This window comes from Episyrphus balteatus, chromosome 1, assembly GCF_945859705.1.
Source record: "Episyrphus balteatus chromosome 1, idEpiBalt1.1, whole genome shotgun sequence".
Classification (NCBI taxonomy): domain Eukaryota; kingdom Metazoa; phylum Arthropoda; class Insecta; order Diptera; family Syrphidae; genus Episyrphus; species Episyrphus balteatus.
The window spans coordinates 45,398,424-45,419,358 of NC_079134.1; the positions used below are offsets into that span (position 1 = coordinate 45,398,424).

The window sequence follows — 20,935 nt, forward strand, 5'->3', positions numbered from 1 at the left end:
GGCACGATTTTTAAGTTTCAAATTGGTTGAAAGCGACAATTTTCTGCTCGTTTGCCATTCAAGTTATGTTTTTTTATAAAGTTTTGTTCTGTTCTCTTGAATAAAATATACAAGCTTACCTCATTAGTAGATGCATACTATTTTTAAATATTTTTTAAAACTAAAACCCAAAATTTGAAACAGAACAATTCCTATACAAGTACGTTTTTTCCTTACGCGCTAAATTCGAATTCTCATCTACTACTTTTGCAAAAAGTCTCCACTCAATTTAGCTCGCGAAATAATGCTCAGCGCATTTTTTCACAGATAAATTTTGACATTTTTGTGGTTTTTGTTGTTGCTGCAAGGAATAAGAGGCAAAAAAAACCTTGGAATATATAAAAGAAGAGGAATAAAACAAAATGAGAGCGTAAAAAAAGGTATTCTGCAGGTAAAAAAAATATGTAATGTAATATTGAATGTAAGCTGGTATAAGTAAATGAAACTGTGCCCAGTACGCAGATCGCGCTAAACTAAATTTTATTTCGACAATTTTTATCTCTACACGCGTTCGCTAAAAGCCAAGATAAATTTAAATTTAAAAATAACGGCTGAATCACAGTTTCATTTACTTATACCAGCTTACATTCAATATAACATTACATATTTTTTTTACCTGCAGAATACCTTTTTTACGCTCTCATTTTGTTTTATTCCTCTTCTTTTATATATTCCAAGGTTTTTTTTGCCTCTTATTCCTTGCACAACAACAACAACCACAAAAATGTCTAAATTTATCTGTGAAAAAATGCGCTGAGCATTATTTCGCGAGCTAAATTGAGTGGAGACTTTTTGCAAAAGTAGTAGATGAGAATTCGAATTTAGCGCGTGAACTGAGTACTACCTGGCTAAAAATCCTCGCTAAAATTTATCTTCGGAGGAAATTTGTATGAAAGATAAATTTTAGCGCGATCTGCGTACTAGGCTTGAACTGCGTACTACCTGGCTAAAAATCCTCGCTAAAATTTATCTTTGGAGGAAATTTGTATGAAAGATAAATTTTAGCGTGATCTGCGTACTAGGCTTAAATAAAAAGTGGACTTAGAACAATCAAGAATATTCGAGCTCATTTTCAAAAGGCTACTTCCCTGTTTTTATTTTTCTATGTCCCTTTAAATGATATTATATTACCGAAGACGCAGATGCACTGCGGCGGGAATAAGAGTCACTTTCACAAGATTTCGGCGAAGCCGCCGATGCGGAAGTGATAGAATGACATTTGGCTATGTAAGTGTCAACAATGACATATGTTTGAAATTTGATTCGGTTGCTGATCGAGTACATTCCCGGGGTGTGAGAGCAGAGGCGGCGCCAGACCAAAATGAGGCGTGTGCTAGAGAAAATTTTCGGGGCCCCTGAGGAAATGAATTTGGACTATCATTTTAAAAAAAGTATCAAATCTTCCGTCCAAGTTCAAGTTCAGAATTCTAATAACAAACTCAAGACAAAACGTTTCATTTCAATGTAAGCCCTGTTCCTTTGGGAGGTGGCAAAGTACTACTAGTAGTTTACTAGCGATTTCCAAGACAGTAGATGATAGTACTAGATTAACCAAAACATCTACTATTAGAAGACTCCCAGCAAACGTAGAACTACAGAAAAAACCGGCGAAATATGTACGTAAAAGAAGTACTTCTTTTCCACTGAAAAAAGATAGGAGCTCGGGAAAAAACTCAGTTATATACTTTCTGTATATAAGAATACGTGAAGCATCTATCTCTTTCTTGCATGCAAGATGAAATGAATTTCCCCTCCATTAAAAGTACAGACAAATGTACTTCAAAACTACATCAGCGAAGCACATCTGGAAGTGCTTCTGATGTACATCTTCCAGTACTTTTTTAGCTACAGAAAAACCACTGAAACTCCATATCTAGAAGTACGTAATTAAGTGGGGAAATTTGTACGTAAGAGAAGTAGTTTGTTCCTAGTAAATCTAAACCTTTTGAAACTACAAATGAAATTACAAATAAACTCTGAAGTTAAAACTTTGGTTAGAGATTTAGATTTATTCAGTCGAATTGTATATCAAAACATGAACGTCTTGTGTGACACTTTACTTCAGACTTCTATGAGGAATGTTGGCGTTGAATTTCTCTTAAATCTTACATCTACGTCAGGAATTTTGGAAATTCTTTGTCACTAAACGAAGGAGAGTCGCTTCATGCACACAACTGTTGAGGGGAACAAAATGCTTTCCTCGCAATTTATTTGTAATACGAACTTGCACATCTTGATTGCCACTCGAACGGACTTCATCCAATAGTGTGGCGGGCAAGGAGTCTCTGACGTCATTTTTATACTCGACATAGAATTGTTGAATGTTGTTTGGATTAGAGCGAACACATCAACAAGTGGTCGGAGGGTGCAGACCTGAGAAAAAAAATAGTACCATCAGCTTCACAAAGAGCAGAAGGGAATCTCTTTAACTTACACTACAAGTCTGTGGATCACACTCAGGTATTGTAGTCTCTACTAAACATAAGATTCGTTTCACTCGTTCTGGATGGCGTGGAGGAAAATTTCGAACTGTAAACTCAGTCATTGATGTCTGGAATTGATCTCCACTAGAAGACAGAAAAATCAACAATTATATAATTTATTTATTTTAAAATAAGCATACCTATATTTTCCAAATCCATGGGTGGTGGTTTTTGTATCATTTTTTTTTTATTTTAATTTTTCTGAATGCACAAGGCTGAGGTTGTGCATTTTGATGATGGAAAGAAATGGTGGTGGAATTTTTGTGGCGTGCCGAAGAATTTTTGCTACTACACATTGTGTATTGAAAATAATTCTCACAAATAACACTGATTAAGACGATATTTATTTTTTCAAATTAAATTGTTTTATTTTGGAGCACAGAAATGTTTTTTTTTGCTTAGCTAATGTTGCTGTGGCTATCAAGGTTTCACTAGAAATGCAGGAAAATGGCGAGCCGCCATTACAAAAGAGAGAAAACCTTGAGCATTGCATACATCGCACTCTTTTCCTCCCATTTACTAAAGAATTTATTTTTTTCAGGAGAAACAAAACTACAATATTTTGAGGGGAGAGGTTTTGGTAAATAAGGAAACACATACATCTACAAAGTAAAGACTTTGTTGGTGGTTGTAATTTCCCCTAAACTACTGAGGTTTGGTTTGCAGGGCTACCACTCTACCACTTCCAATGGAACAGGGATGTCAATGAAAAACAAAATGCAGATTGCTTTAATTTTTAAAATTTTTTATATAAAAATGAGTTCGTTTAGTGTGTGTGGCCGATAAACTCGCGTTTGGCTGATCCGATTTTGGTAATTTTTTTTTTGTTTGAAAGGTATTTATATGTAGATGGTTTGTATAAAAAAAAATAATACCTTTTCTCGCATCTTTACATAGCTGTCAACTTATACGAGTAAAAAAACACTCGCTTTATAAAAAATTTAACTATGTATGCTTAATTTGTAAAGCTTTCAAAATAATTAAAAAAGCCTGATTTTTAGTGAAACAAATAATTATTCGTCTTGTGACATTAAATCCACATGGACTGCACAAATAAAATGTATGTATATTCAATCTCTGATCTCTCTAATTCATTGAGGACCCGTGTTTGATTATTGCGAGTAAAGCATTGGCACAATTAGGATTGGTTGTTTCAAATCGTGCAGACCAAAGCAGACCAATAAATTAATTAATTTTTGTGCAAACCAATGTGCCGAAGTTAAACGATCAACAAAACTATGTGTGTGACACCATTATGCAAGGTGTATATATATTTCCCCTGTGCGTTTGTTTGTGACCCTACTCCTTCTATGTGAAATGTATGTGAAAAGGTCCATCCGAAACAGCGGTCGAATTACGGCATACGTTCGTTATCGTATGGTTCCTATGTGTCCCTATCTTTTTCTACTAAATAAATAGAGACACAAATAGTAAAAACGTTAACGAGTGATCGTAATCGTATGCTGTAATTCGACCCCAGGTTTTGTTTTATAATTGGACCCGGTAGGTGACGCTGCTGTCAAGTTATAGGCAAATTCCATATTTGGGGTCAAATGACTGGACAGATTTTTGTGAAATTTTGTGTTATGACAAGGTTCATTCGAGACAAGTTTTGTTTCATGATTGGACCCAGTAGTTGGCACTGTTGTCAAGTTCTAGGAAAATTACATATTTTGAGCGAACGACTGGACAGATTTTTGTGAAATTTTTTGTGTCTGATAAAATTCATTCGAAACATGTTTTGTTTCATAAATTGGACCCGGTAAGTGGCGCTGTTGCCGAGTATGAATAGACAAATTTCATATTTGGAGTCCGAAAGACTTGACAGATTTTTGTGAAAGTTCGTTTGTGTGATAAAGTCCATCCATGTTTTGTAAATTATAATTGTATGGGGTAGGTGGCACTGTTGTCAAATTATAGGCAAATATTCCATATTTGGAGTTCGAAAGACTTGATGCTGTTGTCAAGTTATAGTTAAATTCCATATTTGGAGTCCGAACGGCTGTATAGAATTTTATGATTTTTTTTGCGTTTGATAAGGTACATTCGAGACAGGTTTTGTTTTATAGTTGGACCTGGTACGTGGCGCTGCTGTCAAGTTATGAGCAAATTCAATATTTGGGGTTCAAAGAGCTCATATTCAAAAACAAACATGATTTAACACTTTCAAATGTTATTTCCTCAATTAAATCTATCTCACAGTTGAAAATTGGTATGATAAACTGAAACTTAAAATTTGTTGAAGTTGTTTCAACTACCAATTTATAAATACAATTTCCGCATAAATTTAAAATGATTTAATCTTTTTAAGAAAATATTTTAATATTTAGACGTATGCACATAATTAAGACGGAATTTTTTCATTTTAAGTCGGTTTTTTTACAACTTACAAAAAAAAAAATCGCTACTTTTTTAATTTCCTAAATAGCCAAAAAATATCAAATTTTAGTAGCAATTGCAAGTGATTGAAAGGAGTTCGAGACACATAAGATTTTGTTTTTAAAAACATTTTTTTACTATTTGACGCAAAAAAATCGTGCATACAACATACATATCGCCTGGAAAGCAAAATCATTATAACTCCATAGGATCTGTTAAGGACATAGCATCAATTTGCTTTCTGCTGAATATTTATGTTGTTATACCTTAATAATAAAATTAATGAAACTTAGTACACATTCCACAAATGGTTTGCTTTTTTTAATACTTTATACAATTGTACATATGTTTGTGCTCCATATATCAAGTTGTCGCCCGATTTTTTTGTATTGGAAAGGTTAACACATTACAAAGCCAAAAATTGGAAATAAGTACTAGAAAAATGCGGAACGAAGTCCGCCGGGTCAGCTAGTTTTTTATATAAATAAGATTTTTGTTTTGTTCTTCAAATCAAACAAAATAACAACATCTAGAATGAATTTCAGCAATTTGATTTCTTTTATTAGGGCGCGTTTTTAGAAAAAATGAAAATCGTTAGAAATCGTTATATAAATATTTTTCGGAAAAAAACTAATTTTAGTAAAATTGATATGAAATTTTGCAGAAATTTTTTTATCTACATTCCAAATTCAAATAAAAAATAAAAATCAAACTTTCTTCATCAAAATATAGAAACTAATAAAAACTAACACTTGATTGCTTTTTTTTGATAAAATTGTTAAATAATTTTTGAGTAAATTGTACTTTTCTAAAATTGGTATAATATAATATAGCTATTTATTTTAATGTAGAAATTCTTGTTTTCGTCAGTTTCTCGGTTTCTTTTTTAGAATATAAAAATATCAATTGAATTACCAATTGGAAAAAGGGAATAAATCCATCTCATCTTATTGTTGGCAAAACGCAAATAACTGCACAACTTCTTTATTTGATGGTTCTAAGAATGTGGTAAGGCTAGTCTCACGTTAGTCTTAAAATTTGAAAATTTACACTTTTTAAACAACCTGTAATATAGCTGAGTGCCATTGCTATATTAAAATAAAAAAATTATCAGCAGGAAGAAGGAAATAAGCCCGGGATTTGTTTCTTTCTTTAAACTATTGTTTTTTTAAATCACTTGTATGTATGATTTCTATTAGAAAATCTTTTTTTTTTTTCTTTCTTTTGTATAGAGACAAGATTTACATCAAAATGTAATCTTAGGAATATTGAGGACTTATTGCTTTTTTTAATTGGTGATTCAATTTTGCTAGGAAAAAACCAAGGGCTCTCCCTGCCAAATACAGGAAGATATATAAAAAATTGAAATTGTTTTTGTTGATGTTTGCTTTCCTCTGTTAGATACTTATCAATCATTTAATTTTTTTTTACGAAATAACTGATAAATACATAAATTATTCGCATGTTTGTTTGAGCTAAATTTTTGATTTAAAACGGGTTTTTAAAGTTTGGTGGATTGTAAATCCGTCCGTATTGTGAAACATCAATGAATCCGCAAAATGTGTTCGAATACGAACAGCGAAAATTCCACTGAATAAAATGGTCCTTTTTAATCATTAAATTGGCGGCGGAAAACAGAAATGTTCTTAAGTCCTAAGTAACAAAGTGTTTAAATTGGTAGAAAGTGTGAAAAATCGGTTTATATAAATTGCGAGCGTAAGCGAGCAAATAATTTTTTTTAAGGGAAATAAAGTTTACCAATTCTTAACCTTTACAAAAAATATATACAAAATTGAAAAATAGAAAAAAGAAAAAAAAACTGTTTTTATCACTGAGATTTTGTAACAAAAAATGTATTAATTTCATTGAGTTTTAAACTTAATTTGGATTTTAAAAGCAAAATTTTAGATAATCCAAGTTGCTTGGCAAACTAATTATCTGCTTCACTTGAGAAAAAAAAACAAACAATAATCTTAAATTGTTTAATTTATTTTTTCTTTCCTTCTTTTGCAAAAAGTGGCCAATGTATGCTTCGACTCATCTCAATGCAATTATGGAAATCGAGTGGAAACAAGCCAATTTCAATTATTTGATTGTTTTGAATAAAGAGAAGAGACATGGTTTTTCGGATTTTATTATTTCTGAGACATTTTCATTTAGCGCCCGCGGGGCCCCTATAAGCGCGGGGCCGTGTGCGGGGGCACACTCCGCACACCCCTTCCGCCGCCTCTGTGTGAGAGACTGCGTCTTCTGTAATAGGCATGATTATTTTAATTTATAATTTTTTCAAATGACATTTTTTAAATTAAAAAAAAAAAAACAAAGTTCCTGTTTATTGCGATTGAAATATAAAAATTAAAGGTCGACCTGACAGATTGGTGCCCATTTTTGACATTCAAATTTTGACAACGTTCGGAAGATATATTACCTTTTCATGTGTACTGTGCTTCACATTGGACACGTTCAAACACCTATCGGATAGGCTATCTGGGATACCCGTATTTGGAATATCTCTTTGAACCAAAAGCTATCCAGATAGCTTGCCAAAGGAGCTACAAAAAAAATATGTAAATATTGAAGAGAGAAATTTTTTTCTTTTGAGCATATTCCTTTGTTTTTTATTGTTGCATAGTTCTTGTACAATCGATTTAACTTTAATTCTTGCAAATTTATTTTATTTTCAAGCTGAATAATCGCGCGAATAGAAATCAAAATACAAAATAGCCAAATATTTATCAGCTGCTCACTCGGATACCTGAGGTACAGGCACGTAGCCAGGGGGGGCTTGGGGGGCTGAAGCCCCCCCCCCCCCCGAAATGATTTTCACTATTCAAATTTTAATAATGTTCTACGTAATTTTTTTTTTTTTCATAAAAAGGACTAAATTTTTCATAAAAAACTAAATTTAGAAGCAGTTTTGTTCATACTTCATACTTTTCTTTTAGTAAGTGTTTTTTGTTACAGCTAGGCTTAACTAGACAAAAAAAACGCTGTCGGGCTCAGGGCTAAGCAATTTACATTTTAAATACAACAACACCTTAGCCCTTTTGTTTATTTAAGATTAAGGGGCTTAGGTTTTGTTGTATTTAACATGCACATTGCTTACCCCCGACTGCATTTTTTTTTGTCCAGTTTAGCCCGATCGTAATAAAAACACACCTTATGTCTAAAACATAATAAGTAGGTACTACTACTACATATTACTCCATGTAAGTAGGCGGGGGCTCGCGCCAAATTTCAATTTGAAAAAAAATTATTTTGATAGTTAGTATCTACTTGTTTGAAAACTAAAATTGATTTTGGTTGCCGATACTGTGGGCTTTTAGGAGAGAAAAAAAAATCAAAACAGATAGAAATAAGAAAATCAGGCAAAACTCGTATCATTTTTTCAGAACAAAGCTTTATTTGCTCTGAATTTATTTTTACTATTTTATTTTAGAAATTTAGAGAATATTTTGTTCGTATTTGATTCCAAATTAATGAACCTATGGAATTACAACACGGCAATGACTGGAAATGGTCTTTGATGTATTTTGTTTACTATTACTATTATGTATGTACTAGGTATGTAGTATCCTATTTAAGAAAAATTATGGCGTTTTCGATTGGCAGTCCGGAAGCGTCCGGAATCATTCTGAAAAAATTTTATTCACACAAAACTGTCAGTTTTGTACGAATAAAACGCTTTCAGAATGATTCCGGACGCTTCCGGACTGCCAATCGAAAACGCCATTAGTGAAAAAAAAATATTTTTTTTTAAATCCCAATTTTTGTTTTTGTAAATTTTCTTTAACCATAAAGGCTTGGCCACACCGGAGGGTATGCGGTAGCGGTACGGGTAGAGGTAACGGTACTTGTATGAAAAAAATTCCAAACTGACACATCAACGTTCAGGTGTGGAATTTTTTTAGTACAAATATCGTTACCGCTATACCGCATACCCTCCGGTGTGGCCAAGCCTTTATACTAAGACTTTTCTTTGAATACTCTAAAAAATGGTTCTTTGGAAATTATATACCTACCGACTATTAATAATGATCTAAATAAAGTGATTATAAATTTTCAATAAATTTGGTGTATAGGCAGTTTTAAAATTAATAGGTGTGTTTTTTTGTTTATCTATATAGATTTTGTGCAAAAAAACGACATCGAGATTTTTGAAATCAAAACAATTTACGTGTTAAAAACAACAAAAACTTTATCTGTATAGATTTTTGAAAAATCCAGATAATTATCCAGATTTTACTTTCTCTCGATAAAAACAGTAGTGCCAAGGTACTTTGTTTGCTGTGTTCATACAAAAATATCTGAAAATATTAACAAAAAAAAAAAGCGGAGAAAACGAGGTTTGAAAAAAACTCTCATAGAAAAAAATAATCAAAAATTAGTTTGACATGGTTGCATTAAAATGTTAATATCTCGAGATATACGCAATGCACTTTTCAGATAAAAGTCTTAAATGGATCCTGATAAGATTGTTGAACAGATATGTATATAAAATTACCAAAGTTTTTTCGAAAAATTAGAAATAAAAATAAAAAAGTTTTCACATTTGATTTTAAGAAAATCGAAAAAAAATTCAATATGGCTACCTTCAAACGCTTATAACACAAGAACGACGCAACTAATGTTAATGGTCATGGTCTTAAAATGTAGCTAAGAATATACAGATCATTTTTGGTTTTTTGTGAAAAAAATTTTTTTGAATCCAACATGGATGCCATGGCCATATGAAAATTTTTGTTTGCATCCAACATGCATGTAATGGCCTTCCCACTTCGGAGTTAAAATAAAAAAAAAAACAAAAGCAACATTTTTGACAGACAGCTGCCAAAGTATATGTACAGTGGTGCCAAATGTTTGCATGGATTTCAAAAATCTCGATGTCGTTTTTTTGCACAAAATCTATATAGATAAACAAAAAAACACAGCTAATATTAATAAAATAAAAAGATATGTTCATTGAAAAACAAAAAATGTTAACCGAATATAAAAAAAAAACCTGTACCAGTTGGAAAGGTATTTGAACAGCACCCATTGCAAGTGGGCTTGAATGGTGTAAAATTTTGTATTCTATAAAATCATTTTTGACACACACAGACAAATAATGGACCTACCAAAATTGTTTTTCGGTGGGTTAAAAAAATGTGTTAAAAATAACGTAGTCTTGGTTAAAAACTACGTAGTTCTCCTTGCTAAAATCAACGTAGTCGCCTCGGTTAAGTTAAATTGTTTAAAATTAATCAACTTGTTTATATTGATCAAGAAACTTGCCAGAAATTTGAGATATTAGTAAAATTTAACCGAGAAAGTGGGTAACATTAAACAATTTTGAATAACCGAGTCGACTAGTGTTATTTTAAACCGTTTCTAATTTTAAATAATTCATCGAGCTTCCAGCTACAGCCAATCAAATTGTTTTAGCCTTTATTCATGTGAACCAATTTTATTGCTTACTTTTAAAAATTGTTTATCAAAACTTAGAAAAAAAATATAAATATAAACCAAAAAGTTGTTTATAAAGAAGAATGCCAAAAAAACCTCCAACCGCTCAAAATGAAAAGGCATCAATCGTAAATAAGAAATATGAAATTTTTTTCAAATAAAACCTTCCCCGAAAGTTGCTACGATGATTCTTATTCTTCTTCCTTAAGCCTGGTACGCTGCTCGCGCTAAATTTTAGCTCCCATACAAATTATCGAAAATTTTTAGCCGAGATAAAATGGATCCCATACAAGTTATCGATAACTTGTATGGGAATTTTATCTCAGCTAAAATTTAGCGCGAGCAGCGTACCAGGCTTTAGCTTTTACCAAAATATTTCTGGTTTATGAATGTTTTTTGTGGACCCATCTTGCCAAAATATGCAATTAAAGTATTCGTTTTTTAGTGCATTGCCGGTCAGAAGACAACCATTAAACCGTTTTGAACTTAATTGTTTCGTATTGTGGAAGAAAATTCAATCATATGGTATCGTTTTTTCTGAGTATCATCCTTATTTAAGAAAATTAGTGCACTTTATTTTAGAATCAGCTCACTAGGCTCTGCAAGAATTTTGAATCCTATATATCCAAATCAACAATATCAACAACAGATCCACACAATGGCTGTGTTCATCATGTATCTACATTAAAGCCTGGTACGCTGCTCGCGCTAAATTTTAGCTGAGATAAAATTCCCATACAAGTTATCGATAACTTGTATGGGATCCATTTTATCTCGGCTAAAAATTTTCGATAATTTGTATCGAAACTAAAATTTAGCGCGAGCAGCGTACCAGGCTTAAGCATAAAAATAAGCAAACAGCGCAGCGGCATTTAAAAAATAATCTCAGGATGGCGCATTATCTTAGGATATTTTCGATGCTGAATCTCATGGAACTAAAACCGAGACAATCTGAGTTAAATAAAATAGTTTTGCATTAAACAACACTTAATAATTTGAAATTGAGAATCGTGATAGCAATAACCATAGATGGTTTTATGAGAAAAAAATAATATTGGATATTCAAGATTTTTAGGTATTACATTAAGCATGTAGTATACAGGCAGTTTTTATCTTACATCAAAATTGTTCACCAGATTTTGAACCAAGCCCCCCCCCCGAAACGAAATCCTGGCTACGTGCCTGCTGAGGTATACCAGAAATTCTCGGATACCTTCAGATTATTTTTTGACAGAAAATGGTTCGTTTCTTTGCTAATTTTTAACATTGTTTACAACAACAAAAAGCTATCGGATAGCTTTATGTTAACTGTTTGAACGTGCCCATTTACTCCACTTTGTTGATCAAGCGTGTTCATCATCTCAAATCAATATAATGTGGACACAGCTTAATAAAAATACACACTGTCTTATCGACTTCATATCAAAACGCAACAAGTAAATACACTACCCTACCATTTATTTGACATCCTCAATTTTGACAGAGTTGTCATTCATCACAAAACGATTAAAAATAATCCTCAAAAAATACAAAACAAATACGAAACAAAAGTGCCTTCTTTTTCAATTTAATTAAACAAAATATAAATAAAGTTTATTAATTAATAAACTTTTATAAAAATGACAAATAACAAATCAGTATTGTTACTTATTTCTTTATTTTCCATCTTAATCATTCCAAGTAAGTAAAAAATAGACAAAAATTTGCTATGAACAATTAAAATTTCATAGGAACAATTGGGTGTGGTTTTTTTTTCTCCCAAATGTTTGTTAATTTTTTGAAATTTTCTTCATGGTGTTTTTATACTTTGTATATTATTGCTAATAGCATTAGCAATAAGATGCTATCAATGTTCATCGGATCAAGATGAAAAAGGCCACGACAGCTGCGGAGCTTACAAACAATTTAACAAAACCGAACACATTCCAATTGAATGCAACAGCGACGAATCGCACATGCCTGGATCGTTTTGTATGAAAGTCGTCCAACAAGGTCCAAGAGGATTTATTTGTGAGTCAACTGAATTGAAAGTAAAAGAGTCAATTTAATTTGATATTTTAATAATTTCAGGGGATGGAAGATGGCGTCAAGTAATTCGACGTTGTGCCTCCGTCTCGGACACTGGAGTCACCGGAGTTTGCAATTGGGGTGTCCACGAGAACGGCGACTATTGGGAAGAGTGCTATTGTGGTGGTGATAGCTGCAATGGTGCTACAACCATGAGAATTTCCATGTCGGGATTAGTTCTTGTCATTGGATACATTTTAATGAGATAGAACTTTAAGAAGAAGTTCCGAGAATGAATCTCATTCCGTTTTTTTATTTTACTTATTTTAAGAACAATTTATACAAACGAGAATCAATTGTAACAAGTGCCGTCCACACTTTTTTTTTATTAGATTTAATTTTGAATTTTTTTTGTAACCAAACAGAAATAAAAACTGCTAATTGGCTTATTTTGGGTCAAAAGATTAAATTGCCTTTGCAAAGTTTTTAGTTTAATTACAGCTACAGACAGAGATTATTTCTCTTATCAAAATTGATTTTATTTGGGACCTATGAGCTTAAATATTATAATTTTTATTTCAGGACTTTATTTCTTTCAACTCAATTTTTATAAAAATTATAATTTATAGAGATTGAGCCGTATGCATAAAAGGTAGCATATGCTTTTACTAGTAAATTTTATTAGTATTTACTACTTTCCATATGCATAACAAACATAGTAAATGCTGGAAAGGTAGTATTTACTAGAAGAATAGTATTTACTAGTTTTGGATGAATTTTTATAGTAAATACTGGTTTTGGTATGCATAAAAAACTAGTACGAACTTTTACTTTCTAGTATTTACTGCTAATTTTTCAAGTTTCTAAATACCAACTTGAACATTAACTAGTAAAAACTTTCTCATGTTAAATGCCGACATCATCAGTCGCGACTTTACTTTCAAAGCAACCGGTTTGCAGAGGATTTATTTCGAATATTAAAATGGCAGCTTTTTTCAATTTAAGATCTGAAAAAAATTTATAAACAGCGAAGAACGCCCGCGAATAATAATTTTAAAATGCTCTACCGTTTTTAATTGAATCTGATAAATTTATTTATCCCTTTTACTATAAAAAAAATCTCAAGGTTCTCAATCTGAAAGAAGGGTAGGAGCAACGTGAAGTAAATTATGTGTACTAAAACTAAAATGCTTTTTTCGGCATTTGTCCCAAGCGTATAAAACTCCTTAACCGCCTTAAACACCAGTTGTTATTATCAACAAATTGTAATACAAAAAATTGGTTACAAAAGAAGAAAATTATAGAACGTTAAAAATACAGAACAAAAAAAAAACAAAATCATTTATGTAGGTATCTAGTATGTACAGTGCTGCTAAAAACATTCCGGATTTTTTTGTCATTTTCATCAATTGAAATTTTATAACACAAAACTGGAACAAAATATTGTTTTAATATTTTTTCTAGGTCGTTTATATATCAGTTAAGAAATTTCAACAGAAAGTAGTGATCTTTAAAGCATACAAAAATTTAAAAAATTGAAAAATGAAGTAGAGTCAATATTTCAGCTGTAAAAACAAACCGGATTTTTTAATGTTAATTTTCAAAGTTAATATTTTGCTTAGTAAGCTTTCTTTTTGAAGACTGCTTGGCACCAACAAGACTTGGACTAGGACAAATTAAATAAAATAGAACTAGGAATATGCTCTCAGTCATTTTTCAAAGCTACAAGTACGTTAGTTGCTGAGGTGTGCTTTTTCTTTTCTACCCATCACTTAAAGATGGCCCACAAATTTTTAATCGGGTTCAAGTCGGCTAATTGTTACGGATATTCTAAGCCAGGAGTATTATCTGCCCCAAACTACTATTTAATGAGCTTTTAAGAATTTTTGGCATCATAACTTGCAGAAAGAGGTGACGTAAAGGCATTTCTTTCTCCTTTAAAGGAGACATTATCGACTCCAACATCTCGCTATTCTGGAAATGATCCAAAATTCCGTTGATTTTGTTTTGTCCATGTTTGAGCCATTTCACAATCGGAATAAAACAAGCAAAAATTGCTTTTATCACTGAAAAGCATATTTTTCCGTTTTGTTATCGAGCAGCTCAGATGTTTTTTTGTAAATACAACCATGATGAAGTATTTTTATTTTCAAATTTAAAGTGTTTCTTAAGATCCTTTTATGCCCTACCTTTTTAGACAATGCTTAGTATAAAGAAATGGCCTATTTCCGAGCCGAAAGACATAAAGACCATATCTCTCAAACCCTTTATTACTGTACTTGATATTAAACTCAGATTAAGCTCCTCTCAAATCGTTTAAGAAGTCGCAAAATAATTTTTAATCAAAAAACTCTTTATTCCCCTATCAGTTTTTAGGGATATTTTGTGATGGCACCCACCTAATTGATCTACTTCAACTAATTTTTCGCTTTTTTACTTTTTGACGATATCAAACTCACTTGACGTTGCAATTTTCAACATCCCAAAGGGACAATATTTTGTTTTATTTCGTCTTGAAAATGTTCTACAATTCAGTAACGAATTTGAAGACTATAACGCGTTTTTTCCGTTGTTCCATTAAATAATTTATACAATTCACAAAGCTAATAACTTTGTTTGTCAGTGCAAACAAAAATTGTATTGAAGTGATGCTTAAAACCGTTACCTCAACAACGAGAATCGAAATCCTTGAAAAATCCGGTTAGTTTTTCACAGCTAAAATTCTGACTCTACTTCATTTTTCAATTTTTTAAATTTGTGTATACTTTAAAGATCACTATTTTCTGTTGAAATTTCTTAACTGATATATAAACGACCTAGAAAAAATATTAAAACAATATTTTGTTCCAGTTTTGTGTTATAAAATTTCAATTGATCAAAATGACAAAAAAATCCGGAATGTTTTTAGCAGCACTGTATATACTATTACTTTCAGATAAACTAGTAGTATTTACTTGGATGAATCCAGTATTTACTACTAGTTTATACTAGCTAGTAGAAACTGAGGTTTATGCATACCGAATGTAGTAAATACTATTAGTTTCAGCTTCTACTAGTAGTACTAGTATTTACTATAAGCCTTTTACTACTAGTAATTACTTTTTTTTATGCATATGCCTCATTATCTATTTTCTTGTGGGCAGAGATCAGAAATAACAGTTTCTCTTTGAGTGTTACCATCCCAGCAAACATTTTAATTAAAGTTGAATCATAAATAAATTACAAAAGTGAAGAACCTGACCGGAAAATAATTCACTTATGATGATGCAATTTGAATTCTTTTACCTGGGTACTTTTACACCGATATGAATAGCTTCATTTAATCTTTCTTAAAATGAATGTATATAATGATCTATATATTAATTGAAATGATTATTTTCTTATAATCATTTCTGAATCATAAATATGATTGCATTATGATTCATTTTAATGATGGTATGTATTCAGTATTTCTTCATTGCATTAATTTTGTTATCGGTTTTACTAATTTGTTATTTTTTGTATGTATTTTTTTTTTTAAAGATAGATTTTAACACTTAATTATTTCAATTTTTATAACAATAAATCGTTATAATCAATGGTCGTTTCAATCACGAAAGAACCCGTATCTTTATTAAAACTGCATCCACTTTTGTCACAATCACATGCCTAAACTTTTGTCCGCTTTCATCAACATATTTTAAGAACTGATAATTCACCATCCAAACTAAACTTTTTTAAAGAAGACAAAAGGACGAAAACATCTCTATATAAGGACTCCAAAATTCACATTCATTCAGAAAAATAAATGAAAACTGAGTTTTGGGTAGACATTTTTAGTACATTCACAATTCATTCACTTATTTGGAATCATTTTTGGTGATGAAAGTCTGAACTTTCAGAAAATGTTTGCTAGGCACATTACTTTAAATAGTTTCAGTTAAGGTTTGAGATTTATTTAAAAAAATCAAAAATAAAGGTTATCGGTCAATTCAAAGGAAAATTTCGAATATGTCAAGAATGTCTTTATTTTGCAAAGATTTTGTTTTTTCTTAGTTGTATTAAGTTCAACTACTAATAGACTCAAAGTTCTTTGGACCTTTTCATTTAAAATATATAAAATGTATTTTCCCGTGTGATTTGAGTCGCTAGGACGACAAGCACAACCAATGCAATTTCGAATATTTCAGGAGACCGATTTTCTAATTGATACATTTCCAGATGATTTCTCAGCGATAAATCTCACTGGTTATGGTTGAATGAAACATACAAAAATACAAAATAGAGGTTTCTCTCAGACCTTGACCGAAATTTTTCTTTTTTTTTAAATAAAGGTTATTTTATGACAACAAATAAGGAACCTTTCAAAATATTGGGATTTATTTCTGATCTCTGCTTGTGGGCAATAAAATAGCACACATTCCTTTAAATCGTACGAAAATCATTTTGATTTTAAGTACAACTACTGTTTATATACAATTGAAAAAATTCAAACAAAGTGCCAAAGTAGTAAAATTCACTTTTGGAACTTTTATTGCGCTATTTTTGGATTTTTTTTGTTTAAGTTAGCACAACTTTTTCATAATTTCATCTTTTTTAATCTCTACTTTAAAATATAGTTGGCAATTATAACGCCAAAATAGTCAATATTCTATGAAAATATGTAGGGAAGATGTCAAAAATTGTACTAACTTATATAGCGTTTTCGTTTGGTCGTCCGGGACTCTCCGGAATTCATTCAAACGATTTTGAAAATGTTCGTTTGGCACTCAACGACAGTTCTAATTCTGAAAAGAAGAGAAAATCGATTTCGAGTTTTGAGGCAGAATCAAAACGAGAATCACGCACACATGTTCACACTTAAGACGTCAAAGTAATGGAATGTTATGGTTTGTTCTTCATTTTTGAATATTGAGATTTTTTATTATTCCAAACTTTTTATGGAATAAACAAATTAAATATTGTTGTTGTACGTAAATCCAAAGTCGAACGTCTTTTTTAATTTAAAAAAAAAGGTTGGAAGCTTATTCGTGTTTCTTTCGTGCTTTTCTTCATGACTTTTCATCAAGAAATGGCCGTGAAAATAATTTTTTTCCGCCAAAAGCACCAAAGGCAACACTGTGCGGCGAAGTGAATGATAAATACTAAAAGCGTTCTTCACCGAAAGGTTTTTAAATCTTTAGCGACTTCATGACTTTCAGTGATTGTGTCAACTTCATTCTAACTTCTTATTTGGTAAATATAATAATTTACAAAATAGTTTATAAAAAGACAAAATATCGTAAAAATTGGATTTTTGCCATTTTTTGACAAATTTCGAGACTCATGCGCGACCGGAAGTCCCTAAAAATGTATCAATTTTTTTTCTACTTAATATTTAGCCCATATTAGCTATTATATTCAAAAAATAAGATTTTAGGGTGGTCAAATCTTTTTTGTAAAAATACCATTTAAAAAAAAAATTTCAAACTTTAAGATCCGATGCGCGATCGGGAGATATATATACCGATTTTGATCATTTCTTAAGCCTTTCTTAGTCTTTACCATTCGCAACTTCTCCTCGCTATAACGATTTTTTTTCATCATCAGACTCTCATTCAAAAATGCATGGTTTTATTCGGATGTATCTTTTTTTAAATGTTCGGCGATCTTTGATGTTTTTTTTTTACCAGCTTGTTTCTTTCTTCTTATTATTCTGCTTGACACTTTCTTTACCAAATTCTTTGTCTACTTTAGCCATAATCGTGCGAGATGACTTAAAAAGCCCACATTTTCATTCTTTTTTGTGATCGCTCTCTCCACTTTGTATGGGAGTTTTTCGGGGAAGAGGTTCGCGGAATGTATTTTCAGTGTTTAAATTTCTATTTGTTCTTACTAAATAAATGGCTTTATTCACCATTTTCGAGGAAAAAAGTTTAGCTATTTGAGAAGGATTTTTTCGTTAACTGAAAAGATCGAAAATATTTTTTTTTTCAAAAAAAAGCTTGTTATTAAAATAGTATATAGCAATAAAAGAAATGCATTATTTCTTCTACAACTTTTGAAAGCAGAATACAAATTTAAAGGTTAAAAAAATGTGTGCTATTTTTGTGTCCACAAGCGAGGGAGTCATAAAAATTATAAATATTTAAGTGCGAGTCAAAATAGAAAATAACGGTACTTTTCACCCCTATTACGATTGTCAACTATAGTTGATAAATACTGCAATTTGGTGTTTCAAAATTTTATTTGGGGGAAAACTGGTCATTTTTTTTAATGGAATTTCTCAATTATATTTCAAATAATAACGGTTGGCATCATTCTTTATTTTAAAATTTTTTGCAAATTAGATAATAAGAGATCGAAATTTATTTTTTATCAACTATCAATTGATAGTTGACCATCGTAATAGGGGTGTTTTTTATATATGTCTATTTATTTTGACAATATACCCAAAGAAAAAAAAAAATTATATAAAGCATTCCACATGTATCTTAAATTCGAATTGCACGATTTTTCTCAATATTGTGCTGTATTTGTAAAATCATAGGACAGAAATCCATAGTCTTGCCAACCTAATTCAGGCTCATAAGTTACTGCCATGTAAACAAGCAAACCAAATCCGGGAATTGTTTTTGTTGCTATAAAAGTGCGACGATCGGAAGACCATAAAGCTGTTTGTGTAGGTTCTCTATGTTCGCTTGGTTTGAACTAGAAGAAAGAGATTAACAAGACATTCATATAATTTTTGCTTTATGTCTTACCCATTGATCATATTCCTTTGGCTGGGTATCGCTGTTTCTTTGAAGAACTTTTAGAAAATATTTTGTAAATTTATTTCGGTTCGATTTGACTTCTAAACTATTTGAATTTAGGGCTTTCACACGGTCTATCAAACGTGATGTAATTTCACGATCTATGTAGAGAATTTTGGAGAGTTAAAATTTTTTCATTCTTTTTTGGATTAGGTACTTACCTTTTGGTCGCTTCAAAGTTTTTAATATTGATTTGGCTAATTTTATATTAGAATGAAACTCGGCGTCTAGATCGTCTACTGGGTAATCATCGGAGATTGTTGATTTTGACATTTTCAAGAGAAATTTTTCGATACACAATTTTTAATTGAAACATAAAATACTATAGCTATTAGTACTGATTTAAAAAAAAACTTGTAAGTTCACAACGATTGGCACGAAATGTGTTGTTGTTTGGGGGGTTTGGGCGATAGATAATAAAAAACAATTTTGAAAGTTAGTACCAGAATATTGATGTGAAACCTTTCGATTTTCGACTGCGAAAAATAACCGGACTGTCTGAATATTATGTCGTTTTCGATTGGAATCACTCAAGGATTCACTCATTCTGAAATTAAATAAAACAGTTTGAATCACTTCCACTCAATTCTGTTTTTTGTGTTTGTGTTAGTTATTCTGTGAAATTTTGAATGTCAAATATATATTAATTTTTTTTTCCTTCAAATGAAATATTACAAATTAATTTTCAAAAACGGTAATATTCAGCTAATAAATGGGACAGTTGGTTTGCAGAATATTTTAAGTAAGTATATAATGCGTTTATTTGTTTAATTACAGAAAAAAATAATATTTTTAATGAAAAACCAAAAAAATTTGTGATTGAGTGAAATTTTTGACTTTTAAATATTCATGTATTAGTGCTTCTGGATTTGATTCTGATTTTAAATCGAGAAGAGAATTTCTCTTCTGAGAAGCGTTCTTGCTGTCATTTTTAATTCAATAAAACGGTTTCAGAAGACTTCCAAACGCTTCCGGACGCTTCTGGACGTCCAATCGAAAACGACATTAGTATGTGTTTGTTTCGGGTAAGTCAACGGACAGGTTTATAGACCGAGAGTCCACAGCAAATTTTGGGAGTGGAGGTATAACCAAAATGTGAGTATGCAGTTTTATAGCCTTATGCCTTCTAATAAGAATAACGTATTTGAAAGTCTGGCAGCTGTAACTCACGGCTTTATAAGGTTTTCGGGGGTTAAACAACGCGAGTTTTCCAATTAATGTGAGTAGGCTAATAAAGCAAAAATTCACATTCTGAATATAAGGAATGGTATTCGGTCATTTCCCCTAAGCCTCAATACCTCAATCTCAGTGATACGACAAATAGAAATCAAGAATAAAAGCTTTTTCAACTCTCTTCTTGGAGAGTTTTGAGTTCAAAATAACAAACAAAAAATTAAACAGAAAAGTCTCCAAAACAAAGCCGCTTAAAAAGCTTATATCTTGAGTTCTATTAATCGCATCGTCAAGATTGGTGTCTTCAGGCTTAGGGAAAATGACATCAGTTGCTCTATTAAAGAATATGAAATAGTGTGAATTTAGCCTACTTATATGAATTGGAAAACTCACATTTTCAACCCCCTGAAAGCAATACAAAGTCGAGATTTAAAGCTGACAGACTTTTGAATTCGTTATAAGAATGCAAAAGGCTATACAACTGCATACCTACTCACATTTTGGTTATACCTTCACTCCCAAAATTTGCTGTGGGCTCTTAGACTATTAGAAAAGTTAGGGGCTAAAACAAAATTCTTCCAATTTAATCAATTGGTTGATTTTGAAAAAGCATTCCATCGTCAACTATAGTTGCGT

General features: G+C 31.3%; 3 protein-coding genes across 4 annotated transcripts; 1 reads left to right on the forward strand and 2 right to left on the reverse strand.

Moving 5' to 3' along the window:
• Window positions 1–2,028: 2,028 nt before the first annotated feature.
• Window positions 2,029–3,166, reverse strand: LOC129905615 (dnaJ homolog subfamily C member 13-like). Of its 2 annotated transcripts, XR_008770625.1 has the most exons (3): window positions 2,663–3,166; window positions 2,474–2,606; window positions 2,029–2,412 (listed from the first exon to the last, which is right to left on the reverse strand). XR_008770625.1 is itself a non-coding variant. In XM_055981143.1 (2 exons), the coding sequence occupies exons 1-2, from the start codon at window positions 2,582–2,584 to the stop codon at window positions 2,182–2,184; spliced, it is 342 nt and encodes a 113-aa protein (XP_055837118.1). In that variant the 5' UTR covers window positions 2,585–2,644; the 3' UTR covers window positions 2,029–2,181. The 2 variants fall into 2 exon arrangements, 1 of the variants encoding a protein (XP_055837118.1); XM_055981143.1 differs by lacking the exon at window positions 2,663–3,166 and having other exon boundaries at window positions 2,474–2,644.
• Window positions 3,167–11,834: 8,668 nt separating this feature from the next.
• Window positions 11,835–12,822, forward strand: LOC129905112 (uncharacterized). Its single transcript, XM_055980500.1, has 3 exons — window positions 11,835–12,026; window positions 12,174–12,356; window positions 12,417–12,822. The coding sequence occupies exons 1-3, from the start codon at window positions 11,966–11,968 to the stop codon at window positions 12,620–12,622; spliced, it is 450 nt and encodes a 149-aa protein (XP_055836475.1). The 5' UTR covers window positions 11,835–11,965; the 3' UTR covers window positions 12,623–12,822.
• Window positions 12,823–18,755: 5,933 nt separating this feature from the next.
• Window positions 18,756–19,482, reverse strand: LOC129907387 (uncharacterized). The gene is made up of 3 exons (XM_055983564.1): window positions 19,288–19,482; window positions 19,076–19,227; window positions 18,756–19,022 (listed from the first exon to the last, which is right to left on the reverse strand). Exons 1-3 carry the CDS (start codon window positions 19,397–19,399, stop codon window positions 18,831–18,833), a joined length of 456 nt encoding a protein of 151 aa, XP_055839539.1. The 5' UTR covers window positions 19,400–19,482; the 3' UTR covers window positions 18,756–18,830.
• Between the last annotated feature and the right edge of the window lie 1,453 nt (window positions 19,483–20,935).